General features: G+C 51.9%; 1 protein-coding gene across 1 annotated transcript in view; it reads right to left on the bottom strand.

The window, feature by feature from the left end:
- Window positions 1–7,464, bottom strand: part of LOC109311217 (protein FAM3D-like) — a 21,435-nt gene extending 13,971 nt beyond the window's left edge. Inside the window, exons 1-3 of the mRNA XM_019536748.1 lie at window positions 7,328–7,464; window positions 1,459–1,525; window positions 379–486 (exon numbers count right to left, since the gene is read on the bottom strand). Of these exons, the coding sequence (XP_019392293.1) occupies window positions 379–486; window positions 1,459–1,471 (121 nt within the window). The 5' untranslated portion in view covers window positions 1,472–1,525; window positions 7,328–7,464. The remainder of the gene's footprint in view (window positions 1–378; window positions 487–1,458; window positions 1,526–7,327) is intronic.
- Between the last annotated feature and the right edge of the window lie 5,229 nt (window positions 7,465–12,693).

The raw sequence follows: 12,693 nt of genomic DNA, 5'->3' as shown, positions 1-12,693 counted from the left end.
ACATGACCCGTCCACCACCGCTCTCTGGGTGCAGCCCTCCCGCCAGTTGGCGACACGTCTGACTGTGTGGGTGTCAACACCACAGTCCCCCGTTTCTTAATGAGAACAGGGTGAGAGACAGTGTTGAAGGCCTACTGAAAGTCCAGGAAGACTATGTCTAATGCTACCCCTGCATCTAAGGATTTGGTGATTTGCCTTACTTCTCTATGATTCTGCGATCCCTCTATTTCACCTCCTGCCCTTCAACCTCCTTCCAGAAATGTGGGAGACCAAGGTTTGCTACTGGCAGGGCTAGGTTTGGTCCCTCCTCAGAGATGCATTTGACGTATTTCAGTCTCACCCCAGAGGTGCTTTAGCTCATGAAACAACCACTCTTACCAAACCAGCTCCGTAAAGAGATGGACTTCCAGCTCGTGTTGAGGTACATCTGCAGAAGGAACCACGTTCCAACCAGCGTGCACGCCACGGCCACCACCCGGAGCACACCTGCCAGGGCATGGGGAGAAGGTCACGTTATGGTGCGGCGCCGTGGAGCGGCCTTGCCCAGGCATTGGGGAGTGGGGGGCTCGGCATCGTGCAGTGCTGTGTGCCGGAGAGCAGGAGTCGGGGAGTTGTGCTTGGAAGGCCACTCAGGCCTGCTCTCAGGTGCAAGCAATGGGCCTGTAGCCCGGGGCCCTTCCTGCCCTCGGCCAGTTCCTGCAAACTGCTCTTGGGAGAGGGGAGTGAACTGCTGGTAGAAATCTGCCCAGCTTTGAAGGCAATAATGGGTCACACTCCTCTGAGAGATGCGTTGTGCAGGGAAAGCCGTCCAGGCCTCGGGTTTGTGAGGGACTGAGCACGGGGTGGGACTTGGTGGCCTTTGCTGTGCAGGAAGTCAGCCTGGCAGGTGGTGAAGGTCCCTCTCAGGTAAAAGGCACGGTGTGACAGCAAGACATTACTGCTACTGTTGTCTGCATTAACCTAAACCTGATAATGGGTTAAAAAGCCATGGAAATGCAAGTGTGTCTTGAATTCCCCGAGCTGGGAGGCTCGCGAACCCCCAGTTAGTGAGTAGGTCCAGCCGACCAGCTGTTCATAAAAGTGTGATTGGCACTGGATTTTACAGCAAGGCTCAGTGGAGCACAGCGTTCCTCTCCTGCCATAGAAATGTGATTGAAGGCAATATTTATACTGCAGTTGAATGGCTCTTATGGAACCAGGGACCTCTCAGTAGTCATCTCCCACCCCCGGCCGGGAGGGATTTCATTTGTAAAAGTACAATGAGCTGCAATATAGAAAGTTATTTTAAAAATAAGGCTCTGTAGTCACACTGAGGCCCTTCGGCACCCCCCTGGCTGCGCCGGGTGGGTGTCAGGGTGTTTCAGAAGTGCTTGTGCGGGCGAGAAACGGGCGCAGAGAGTATGAACAAGGGGAACGTTTTGTGCTTGTTCTGAAAGGCACAGCTCCATTTCCTCTTACCTGTCGGCCTCATGGTAGGACTTGGGTGCGGTGAAATGAGGGCAGTGATCAGAGATTGTGAGTCAACCTGCAGAAGCAAAAGAAACAGGTATTAAACACATAACTGTTACCCAGACAAAAGCAATGCGTGTTGGGTGAAAGGTGGTGATTGGGGTGGTGAAACTCCTGCCCTCCACGGGCACTGAAGACATCACCAGCAGCAGACACACCAGTGCCACAGCCACAACGCTGACAATGCCAGACTTATTTCAAGCAGCTTCAGGACCTGAGGAGCATGTTTGCATGGTGAAGAAGACTGATAGACAGGTCTGCCCAGGGGCACGCAGGGAGGTGGCAGCAGAACCAAGATCTTTTCCTTCCACATCCGGTCTCCGTGTAACCACCAGCTTGGCCCCCCACCCCAAGAGGGCAGGTTCCAGCTGCTGAGCGCAGAGCCGGCCTTTCTCCCCGGTCCCATCCTCCCAGCACAGTTTGGAGCAGCGCAAAGACTGCTGCAGTTTCACTTTTGCTCACCGCTGATAGTGAAGCGTGGCACAGAGGGGTAGCACAGCCGTTTGCTCACCTAAGCTGAATGCATGACAGAAATCTGGTCTCCATTTCCTTATTTGCTGGCGACCTTGGCTTTGCCTGCTTGCATCGTGCTTTCATTTATTACGGACAGGATGTTTGCTAAGCAAACACTGGTCACATTACAGCCCACTTCTGTTGGCTTTGACTCTGTTGATAAAGGAAAGGAGGAGGCCTGTTCCCTCCAGCAGGTGTATCTGAGGTTGAAGCAGACATGCGAAACAAGTTTTCCCATACAGTGTCCACTGTCAAGGAAAGAAAAAAGGGGGAAGTCTTCCCCCCACAATGTTTGTTTTACAGGATGCCACCATTAATCAAGGAAACTCGGAAATTGGTTGGTGCCCTGTGATGGGCCATGGCCGAATCTCGTTAAACACTAGATTGTGGAATCCGAAGGCCCTCTGCCAGGTTGTAGCTGTCTGCCTATCCTTTCCATAGCTACGACAACCCTTTAGTGCTGGTTCAGCCATGTCATGGGTATTAAGAGGAGCAATGAAAACTCTTTGTCTTCACTTCAGAGTTGATGCCTCATTTCTCATTCAGTTTCAAGAGGCCAGGACACGATACCTGCTTCTGTAAGGGTAACTAGAGTCTGGAGCACGCTCCCAGCAGAGGTGGTGCGGTCGCCATCCTTGGAGGCGGTCAAGAGGAGGCTGCACAAGCACCTCGTTGAGCTCGCTTGAGCCCGATAACCTCCTACCCATGGCAGGGGCCCGGACTTGATCTTGCGGTCCCTTCCGGTCCTTTAATTCTATGATTCTATCATTTGTTTGTGACAGGAGACAAGCCCCTCCGTGCTTTCTCCCACACTGCCCCTGTTTTGGGGAGGAGCTCCCCAAACATCCTCAAAGCCACTTACCACTACCTACATACCCCTCTTGAGAGTCTCCTTTGCTGTGACGCCTCCTGAAACCTCACCAGTGATGGGAATTACTGGCAAACGGACAAACCCTGCACACACTTGGGAGCTACCAGTCTCAGCAGCCAGAGCTGCACACCTGCCCTGGTGTAGGACAGGAAACCCCACTGTCCTCCAGACCCACCTGTCCAGCTCAGCAGCTTGTCTGAAATGTGAGTCTGGCGTCATCCCTGAAGTTTCGCTTCTTGGAGCACTGATGGCATGAAGGTTTCCAGTGCTCTCAGGAAACTTTACAAGCCTCACTTATCTTTAGAGTGATATTTAAATGACATCTGCCCCAAATGCAATGAACGGTATGTTTGCCGAGGAGAGATATCAAATACAGCAGGTGTTTACCACTGCTTTGCACAAGGACTGTAATAAAGGGCAGGCTTGCGAGGTCTGTACGTGCTGTGCCGATGGCGATGGTGCAGCCGGCAAGTGCAAGCTGAACCACGATGAGGAGACGCATTCAGCACGCAGGCAGCTCTCAGCTGCTGACAGCTCTGGGCACTGCTGGCCCGGCCTGGCTTTCAGGCAGCGATGCGGGGGTGGAAGGAATGATAGCTCACAGCAGCTTTCCAAAAGCCATCCGGTCCCTCCCCTAAGGAATTTTTACAAGGGGTAAGCCTCCAGTTTCACATTTGTGCTTCCCCTATGCCAGCAAGAGTTCCTCTTGCAAGGCTGATCGAGGAGCAGCACTGCACACATGTCTGCAGGGGGCTTCCTGGGCAGGCTGCTGGCAAGGGCCAGGTACTTGCACTGAGCCAGTCTTATCTCTGGGCCTGTTTGCTTCATCCCTGCTGTGGTTCTGTCTGCTGCAGACACTCCTTCCCCGGCAGCGTGCTCCTCCGCTTTCCAGGTTACAGCCGTGTGCAGGCCACGGCAGCGCCTTGGAAACCCAGGGCTCAGCAAGGCTCGAGAGGGCTGAGGAGACCTTCTCTGTTCAGAGGCAGGTCTGAGCTGGAAGACGGAGCCAGCTCGACAGGTGTTGCAGCGAGCCGCAGCCACCTCCCAGCCTACGTGCTGCTTTCAGGGCTCTCACCCTGTGGCCTGCTGGAGATGGGCAGTGCGGCCCTGGTGTGGAAATGCCCCAGTGCTTGGCAGCTCCTGCTGTACCCGGCAGAGCATCAGCACATTGGCCCCAGTTTGCCTGAGCCTAGAGAGCTCAATAGGCCAGCGTGCTAAGGCATGGCAGCTTGAGGAGCGCATGGCACACCAGAGAGGAGCGTGACCAGCACTGCAGCTGTCTGCCTCTGAGTGCCCAGCCTAGCCTGCTGGACACTCACGTGTGGGCTCCCTTTGGCACAAGCCCAGAGCAAGGCTCAAACCCACACTTTGGCATCCACAACAAGAAACAGCTCTGCCAACGCATCCACCCTTACAGAGCAACAGGGAAATAGAAAGCCTGCGAGCCAACATGTGGCACCACTTCAGGTCAGTTGTTTGTTTCTGCTGTTTTTCTCTGACTTCATCTCCAGTGAAACTCCTTGGCCCACCCCCCCGGTGAAGTCCATAGACCGTCATCCAGCTGTGCCAGGGATAGTTGTGTCTTGCTCTTTTGTAACTGCATGGTGGATCTTTGGAAGAGACCCACTGCAAAAACAGTTCCCTTGACAGTATAATAGGAAGCTGCCATCTGGTGACAAGGGAAGGAGGAAGTTGTGGAGGATGGCAGGAGGCAAGTGACTGAGCAATTAAAACACTTTCCACGGATAAGAAGATTCCTTCACTGGTATGACCTGTGCACTGGGCTTCTGTGTTTAGGATTCCTGTCACCACCTGACACCGGTGGGACCCTGTCTCCTAGGTCCTGGACTCTTCCCCAGTTGTGCTGACTGTGTTCAGTTATTATGAGGAGAAACAGGAGAGTATTTGCCCCCTCCCTTGGAGTGTGTCAGAGATGTAGCCCTCCAGTTTGTGGATGTTCCCATGCTCTGCTCAGTGCTGGAGGAAAGCCCCATTTGGCTCCCTCAGCAAAGCATGCCTTCTTTCCTCCCCACTTCCTTATGTAGTGGCTGAATTTGTCTCTCTCGAGCAGGATGAGGACCTTCACATAGTAAACTGGTTGTGGGTCCACTGCTGAGGTTTGTGTAATAGCATCAGGAGAAGAGGGAAAGATGAAGAGGACATACTACTGGAAGAGGAGAGATGCTCTGGGCTTCATGTTGCAGGTAGAAAATGTTGTGCTCTGAGCTGGCTGCAATAAGGATTTTCCTGTAAAAGCAATCCAGAAGAGTAGCCCAGACAAAATGCAGGCACCATCCCTGAGCTTGTCTTGCTCTCCTTACACTGATGTGACCCGGCTGCATCACTTGCTGGCTGATCAGGTTGGGCCTGTCCAGCTCTCCTCTGTTAGCTGCTGCAGGGAAGACCTGCAGGTGTGTGGCTGGTGGCTGAGGGAGTGACAAGGCTGTGGGCTCTCGGAGCCAGCATCCAACCCAGCAGAAGGGCGCTCCAGCGTGATGGCACAAGGCGCTGTACTGAAAACTGTCCTGTCCTACAACCCAGCTGCTGCCTTCCCTTTAGCACTGGGAAGAGAGGCCAGAAGCTTAGCAGGATTTGGGCAGCTATGTGGAAAGCCAATCTAGAGTGATAACGCTTCGCTTCAAAAAGCAGTCAGCCTTAGAGGAGGGACAGGGACACTCATGCTTAACTCAGTTGCTAATTACTTTGAGGAAACTTTCTACCTCTGCATGGCTTCCTGCACCTTCCTGTAAAGCTACTAGTACTGCTCGCTGTCAGAGCAGGATGGACCTTGGCGCAGATTAAGGCTTGCAGCTGCTTCCCCATCCTTGGCACGCTCAGTGCTCATGTTCGGCCCAGCGTTTATTAGACTTGGTGACAAAGCAAGGAGAAAGCCAAAGGGGATGCCAGCATTAATACAAATACCCAGCACAGCCACCCATTTCTGGATGCTGAAATAATAAGTCACGAAGGAGTAACAGGCAGAGCATACAATAAAAAAGGCAGGGAATCAAAAACGGTAAGCCAGTGCCAAAGCAGACCTATCAGGACTTGATGCACAGCACCACTACCACCATGCTGCACAGGGCTACTGCCCCAAGAGCTCAAGGTTTAATGACCTGTCCTTTTGGCTTGGGCCGTGGCTCATGTGCTGACTGCCACTACGACGAGCCCTCAGATGGAGGAGTCAGGTGAAGGAGGATTGCTCCAACCAGCCATAAGGTCTGGAAATGCAGTACAGAAAGCGAGTGAAGAGTAGCCTGGGACTGGGTGGCTTCTGTGAAGGGGAAAGGCCAGGTCCCTGGAGCCTGCCCCACTCTGGGATACATTAGAGAAGCTTCCACACTCCCAAGCAAGAGAGCAGTAGCTGAGAAGTGCCACAAAGCTGCTGCTTGCCAGTCTGACCCCTTCCTGCTACATGGGGCAAGACCAGGGGACGAGTGGATGTCGCAGGGGGCAGCTGCGTTGTTCCGAGTGTCCATGCTCTGGTGCATGTGGCTCTAACTCATGGCAGGGCTGTGCCTGGCCCTGGGAACCGGGGAGCTGGAAATGACTCCGCACAAAGTGCCGGAGGGCTGTGCAGAACGGCCAGGCACTGATCCATGCCCTTACTTGCAGCTCCAGTCAGCCTTAACCGAGAGCATTGTCGATGGTGATATGACAAGACCTTTCTTGTAAGACGGGGAGAGTTGGATATTTTGGCAGAGTGGGATTTCCTCTGGCCTGTGATTGCTGCTCTCCATACTCAACACCAGCACTTCCTAGGACCCCTGCCCCTGCTGACCCTCCTGCTTGTTTGTTCCTCTTGCCTTCTCCTTTCAGGGGCTGAGATTATAAGCTCTAGTGAGGAAAGTACAACACTTTCTCTTGCATGTGTGCAGAGCCCTTAGCACAGAGAGGGCCTGATCCCTGTGTGAGAAGTTTGGGCCCAAGAGAAAGGCAAAGAAATAAAATCCATATTGGAAGCCTGACTGCAGAGCAGCCACAAACAGCACTTTTCTAGCACTTCCCCTGGTACTAAGAAACCCGCGTTTCTTTTAGAAATACTTCTGGTGCTCCTCTGGCATCAATAATGGATAAAGACACCTGATACACAGAACATAGATCACACAACAGATTGTGTCTCCAGTTATTCAGTCAGCAGGCGGAAACAGAAACCGGGCATGGCTTTAACACTCGCTCTTGCAACAACCGTCCATGTGTAAAGTTACCTTATCCAGAACCTGCCCTAGAAACCACAGTGCTAGAAATCTGGAGCACAGACCACAGAGAAGGGAACAGCAAGAAGACCGCCCATCTACAAGTTATAACCAGCAAAAAGTGAACTAGCAAGTTAACAGAAAAGCCTGCTGTTTTACTCATAGAAACCCTCACTCCCCATATATTTTTTAGAGTAACACAAGAGCTCTTTTTCAGGCTGGATTCAAATATACATACCAGGCAGAGTGGCCCAGGTGTGCCTTCATCTTTTCATGTCTCTCTGTTTGGACACCTTTGCTACTAACCCCAGCAATCAGTGTGCCGTGTGGCAGACTCCTTTGCATAGCCCAGCCCTTGTGTGAATCACTACGAACGCCTGCCCTGTGAATTGCCCTGTTCATCTTGTAAGCATCAAGCAAACTGCGGGCAGCAAAACAGCTCCAAGATAAAGGAAAGAATGAGGAAGTCTTTGTGGCTGCTCACCAGGAAGCTCAGCTCTGCCCTGAAAAATCCATGTGCACACAGAGAGATCTGTCACGGATATTGGACTCGTGCATGACTAATACCTTGCCTTTGTTCTTTGCCTGTGTTCACTTGTCTTTCACCCATCTCTTGCTGAACTTCGTACTCCAGGAAGTTGTTCAGCTGTGCTAGGGCCTCATGTAGTCTGCATGGTTCAGGTGTAGGGATTGCAAGAGGTAGCACAGAGGGACATATGTGTGCAAATGTGTGCTCACCCAGCAGGTCTCACTGGGTGTGAAAGCACTTCCCTAAGCAAGTGATTCCAGGATCAGGCCTCAAATGTGTGTTGAGAGGCAAAGCTTCATCTCTGCAGGATGCCCTGGCCACTTCTCAACGTGACCATGTTACTCCGAGAGTGAGGACAAAGCCTACGTATGGGCAAGTGGTCCAACATGCGGTGCACCTCTGGAAAAAGTAGAGGTTTTTTCTCGTGTTAAGTGAAATGGCACTCAGGTGTCAGGAGAGGAAGTGACACCAAAGCAGGGCGTTCGTGGTGGCCGCCGGGGTGTGGGAAGCCCCCCTTGGACGCCCGAGTGGTGTGCCAGCTGGAGGGGCAGGTATCTTACTCCTGGTTGCTTTTGGCTGTTCACGTCAAGGATCAGTTGGTGTCTTGATTAACTGGGATGCTGTGAGACAAGACAGAGGCTTTCCTTGGCTGCTCGCAGTCCAGCCTGTGAGAGTCAGGAGTCAGCCCACTCCCGTCAGCAGTTTCCCTGCCTTTGTGCAGGTACAACTGCGAGACTCTCAGGTGTCCTTCTGGAGCGAGTATCTATTAGTTCAGAAACACAGCGTGTGCTGACTCTTAAAGGGGAGATGAGAAGATATATATTTGGGCAGGCTTTTGAAAGCGTTTGGTGCTATTACTACATCTCAGATGGCAGAAATGACTCTCTGGAGGGAGGCAGGATCTTCTGTTGACTCTGCACGCAGCATCTGTCTTCCCAAGCCCAGTGCTCACCTCCCTGGCGCACAATGCAAGAGTGTCCCCACTTCCTTCCTCATTCCCCACCTGATCACTTCAGAGGAGCCCAGGTGGATTCTTCTGGAGGTTCCCAAAGTAGTTTTCAGCATGACCACGCAGACAGCGGATTTCAGCTCCAGAAAAGTTGTACAGGCAGGAGCAGGGCAAGGAAGAGGAAGGCAGCTGACGTCACCTTCACCGCAGCAGCATGGCAGGCCTGGAGAAGCGAGAGGCTGGGCCTCTGGCATACGGCGTTCAGGAGCAGCGCCTGGTCTGTGGCAGATACTTCACTGTGATTAGCAGTTTAAAAGTGCAGGCTCTTTTCTGGGACATGCACAGATTTTGCAATGTGTTCTTTATTTCCTGTTGATCCAGGGCCTTTGCTGACATTTCTTTCCCCCAAATGAATGTTACTGTGGGCATTTTATCAGTGCACTTAGTCACAGCAGGCACCATATAACCTCCTGAAGGCAGTGGGCCCTATTCTCTTGGACTCTTGGCAGGAGGGTCTTGACCGTCTGCCTTGGGTCAGACCAACGCTGCATTTGGGGTCAGGAATAAATTTTACCCCATGGTGTGATAACTACGGGGGTAGGGCGCTTTCTGCCTTCTGCTGTAGCAGAGGGCTTGGCCCTCTTCCTTGGCTTTCTTGAGGGCATGTTAACAACCTTTCCAGCAGTAGGGTGTTGGCTGCAGTGGTCTCCCTGCTTTACCTGTGGCAGATTATGGTGTTATGTCTTGTGGTTTTGTCAGGGTCGACTGTGTAGTTTTGCTAATATGGATTTGTATAGGATGGATAGGCCGTGGATTTGTATGGCTGAAGAAGGTCAGGGAGGTGGGGGTTGCATGAGATGGCCCCTAAAGCTCCCCATTGCCGCCCTACTGCTCTAGGTTTCTATGATATCCTAATTTTTGAAAGCCATTTTACAATGACGCTCACTTTGTCTAGCTTCTTCTGAAATCGCTGGGAATGAGCTGGAACCTGAACATGGCTACCCACATCTCTGATATGAAGGAAGTTCAGATCCAGAGTCTGGCCTGAATTGGTTGCTCCCCCCCGCTATGTAATATTATAGTGAATGAAAGCAAGGTGCAATTAAAATGACACACAGCATTATTCAATAACAAGTTAATGCATCAAACTTTAGGAACAGCTCATTAACTTGATCGCAGCATAGCAAGTAATAAAGTAGTGCAGTGTAATGAGATTACATCAGTCTCAATGTGCAGTCCCTCCTTTGGGAGACTTTTTTTCATGTTTCTTAAGGAGAAAGAGGAATTCAGAAAGACAAAACAAGAATAAAACAAATACATGTGACATTAAAAAGCTGGCAGGCAGGGGAACGAATACTACACAATGCCTTTATAACAGGACTATCCTGTTCCCAATGAAGTTGGTCACAAAGCTTTCATTGATTTCTTGCGTGGTTCTCTGCCAGGTGTGCTGGCAGAAACAAGGAGCCAAGTTTACGGTCCATGTGGTCATGCTACCAGGCTGGGTGTGAGTCCTGACATCCTGGTTAGGGAAACAACGCAAACCAGAGCCCTCCCGGACCACTGCCACACACTCTGTACCAGCACGTGGAACCTGATGGACGGGCGAGGAACGTAGGAGCCTCCAGACCGAAGTGCTCGATGGACCTGGCTGGAAACCCCAGCAACTCGCAGGAAGCCTCGCGCTCCATCTTGATACGCTCCGGCGCCTGCTGTGTGCTGTCTCCATCTTCCGTCTGCGGCCTGCTCCTGTATGAGGAATCGTTCCAGGGCAGCTGTCCGCACAGGTCTCGTCACCTCTCCAAGGAACCTGTACGCTGCGACCTCTCGGTAGATTAAGTTAAATCAGATTATTTCAGTTGGAGACTGGTAGCAGTCCCCGCCACCTTCCTCAAACTGCTGGCTCTTTTAGTTGGAAAGCAATCCCCAGACAAGGCCCTTGCCTCTTGGAGTGCAACACTGCATCAAACGGGGGAAAAGAAGAGAAGTTGAGTACCATCACTTAGCCGTGCAAGACTGAGCGCCGCTTTGGCGTCACCCCCTGTGTTTAGCTTCATTCGTATTGCCCTTTCACTCTGCACTGAGGATCATTCTGTTCCTTGAACCCAGCATGCCTCGAGTAGATGAATTGAACAAGAACTGACCAATTCTTTCAGGGTGGGATGGTGGGTAGCTGACATGTAAATGAAGCGTGGTCCACCCCATCTGTTCCTTTGGATACCAGCAGAGAACAATAGATAGCGATTTTTCCTTTGAACTTTTGTCCATTGAGTTTATACCAAAATCTGACTCAGGTGCATCAGGGCCATCTCTTGGCCCATGATGAGCCTGCTGCCAAGGATTCAGTTGCTGGACCCTTTGGTGTTTTAAGCCTCTGACGAGTCCAGGCACCGTCCCTCTACCTTCTTGGCCCTCTGTCTAGCTCCCTGTCCCAAGACCTAGATCCCGCAGCCCAACTGCCTGTTCAAAGTCTCAATTTCTATAATGCCCCCTCCCAGCTATGGGACATCTTTCTAGAAGCTCACCTGAGGTTTTCAGTTTGGCTTTTCAGGAGCTTTTTAATAGGTAGAAGTGGTAGCCCTGAGCAGATATGCTTTGCACAGGGTTTTGGAAGACACCACTGCTTCATACTTGGGAGGTAAAGCAGAGAGACGACAGGCCGTTAAAAACCAATATTCCTAAGCCAATTCCCTTTCTCTCTGCCTCGCTCTTCTCTTGGATGACTGTATTCAGGCAGGCAGCTCATGATTTGTCTTCTCTGACTCGATCAGTCCTACAACAGAACCAGTCTGCTCATCCTGCTACAAGAGCCAGCTCATCTCTTCCCCTCCCCTACCTCCAGTGATTTTTTACTCTTTCCCTTTCCCTGCTCCTGAGAGGCAGGACAATGGCCCTTCTGCCCCAGCCATGCCCTGAACTTCTCCTTTGCTAATATAAGCCCGGTGGTCAATGTGAAGTGCTCTCTATTGCCCCTGGTCTGGGTGGATACAAGCGGGAAGCCTCATCAGCAAGAGGAACATATTAGCGGAGGCATTCATGATATACCCGTTTTCCTAGTGATAGCTTCATAACATCAATCCAAATGCCCATATTGAATGGACAGGTCCCCCAAAAGGTCACAGGCGTTGCTCGGGGCTGAGTGTCAGGGCAAGCCCTTCTTTCCCCTGGCGCTCCTGAAGGCGGAGGTGTGGTCTCCCCGGATGCTCTGTCTTCCCCGGCTGCACCTTTCCCAGAGAGCACCGTCTCCCAGCCTGAGCCATGGGCAGCAGTCGTGCGCCACCGAAACACCTCTGAGCACACCAACATCCATGCCCGCTGGCATCAGTGATGCCTGTTGCCCAAGATGGACAGAGAGCTTCAATTCAGAGTTGATTTGACTTGGATCTTGCTCAGAGCTTGTGCTGGGCCAGGACATCAAGGTGGATTTCGCCCTGTGTGAGGTTGCAGATACCTCTGGGGCAAGAGTACGGGCAAGTCTGAGGAGCTGAGCACGGGGGGCGATTGATCCCCGAGGCACACGTGTGATCAGCGCTGTTCGGCAGGCTCTGGTTTCAAATGCTTTGTGTCGTCTTGCCAGGTGGCAGGTAGCGTTGGTGACAGACCGCAGGGGCCACTCAGCCATCAAAGGGAAGAGCACGTGTGCGTCCTCTAGTAGGAAATCTTTCTGTTGAAACACGTTGGTGAACATCTAAGGAGGCAGCATTGGTTTGTAGGCCATTCTGTCACCAAAAGGGACTCCTCGCACCACGAATGCTGTCTGTCAATACTAGTTCGACCAGGGCTACTTATTACAATCAGTGTCACGAGGAATGAAAAACAGCCAGGCAGTTTCAGGCCCCCAGGCGTGGGACAGAGCTGTGTAATATTACAACCCAGGAACCAGGGATGCCTGGAAGTAATAGCAGCTTATAAAGCAAACAACTTTGGCCATGCACTTGGGCATTGGTTTCAGTAGCAAACAAGGGTCGGCCTCACCCCTGAGTCCCATCTTGCAGAAGACAGTCCAGGCTTGCTGCAGGAGACTGAGAATTAACACTTCCATTGCCAGATCCACAGGTGGGCAGGAGCTTTTTCTGCTAAAAAAGAGCCTCAATCCACCCAGGTATTTTATAGTTTCATAGTTTCA

This window comes from Crocodylus porosus, unplaced genomic scaffold (genome assembly GCF_001723895.1).
Source record: "Crocodylus porosus isolate Cpor-Errol unplaced genomic scaffold, CroPor_comp1, whole genome shotgun sequence".
In the NCBI taxonomy this organism is placed as follows: domain Eukaryota; kingdom Metazoa; phylum Chordata; order Crocodylia; family Crocodylidae; genus Crocodylus; species Crocodylus porosus.
This window is presented reverse-complemented; position numbering and strand designations above follow the sequence as displayed.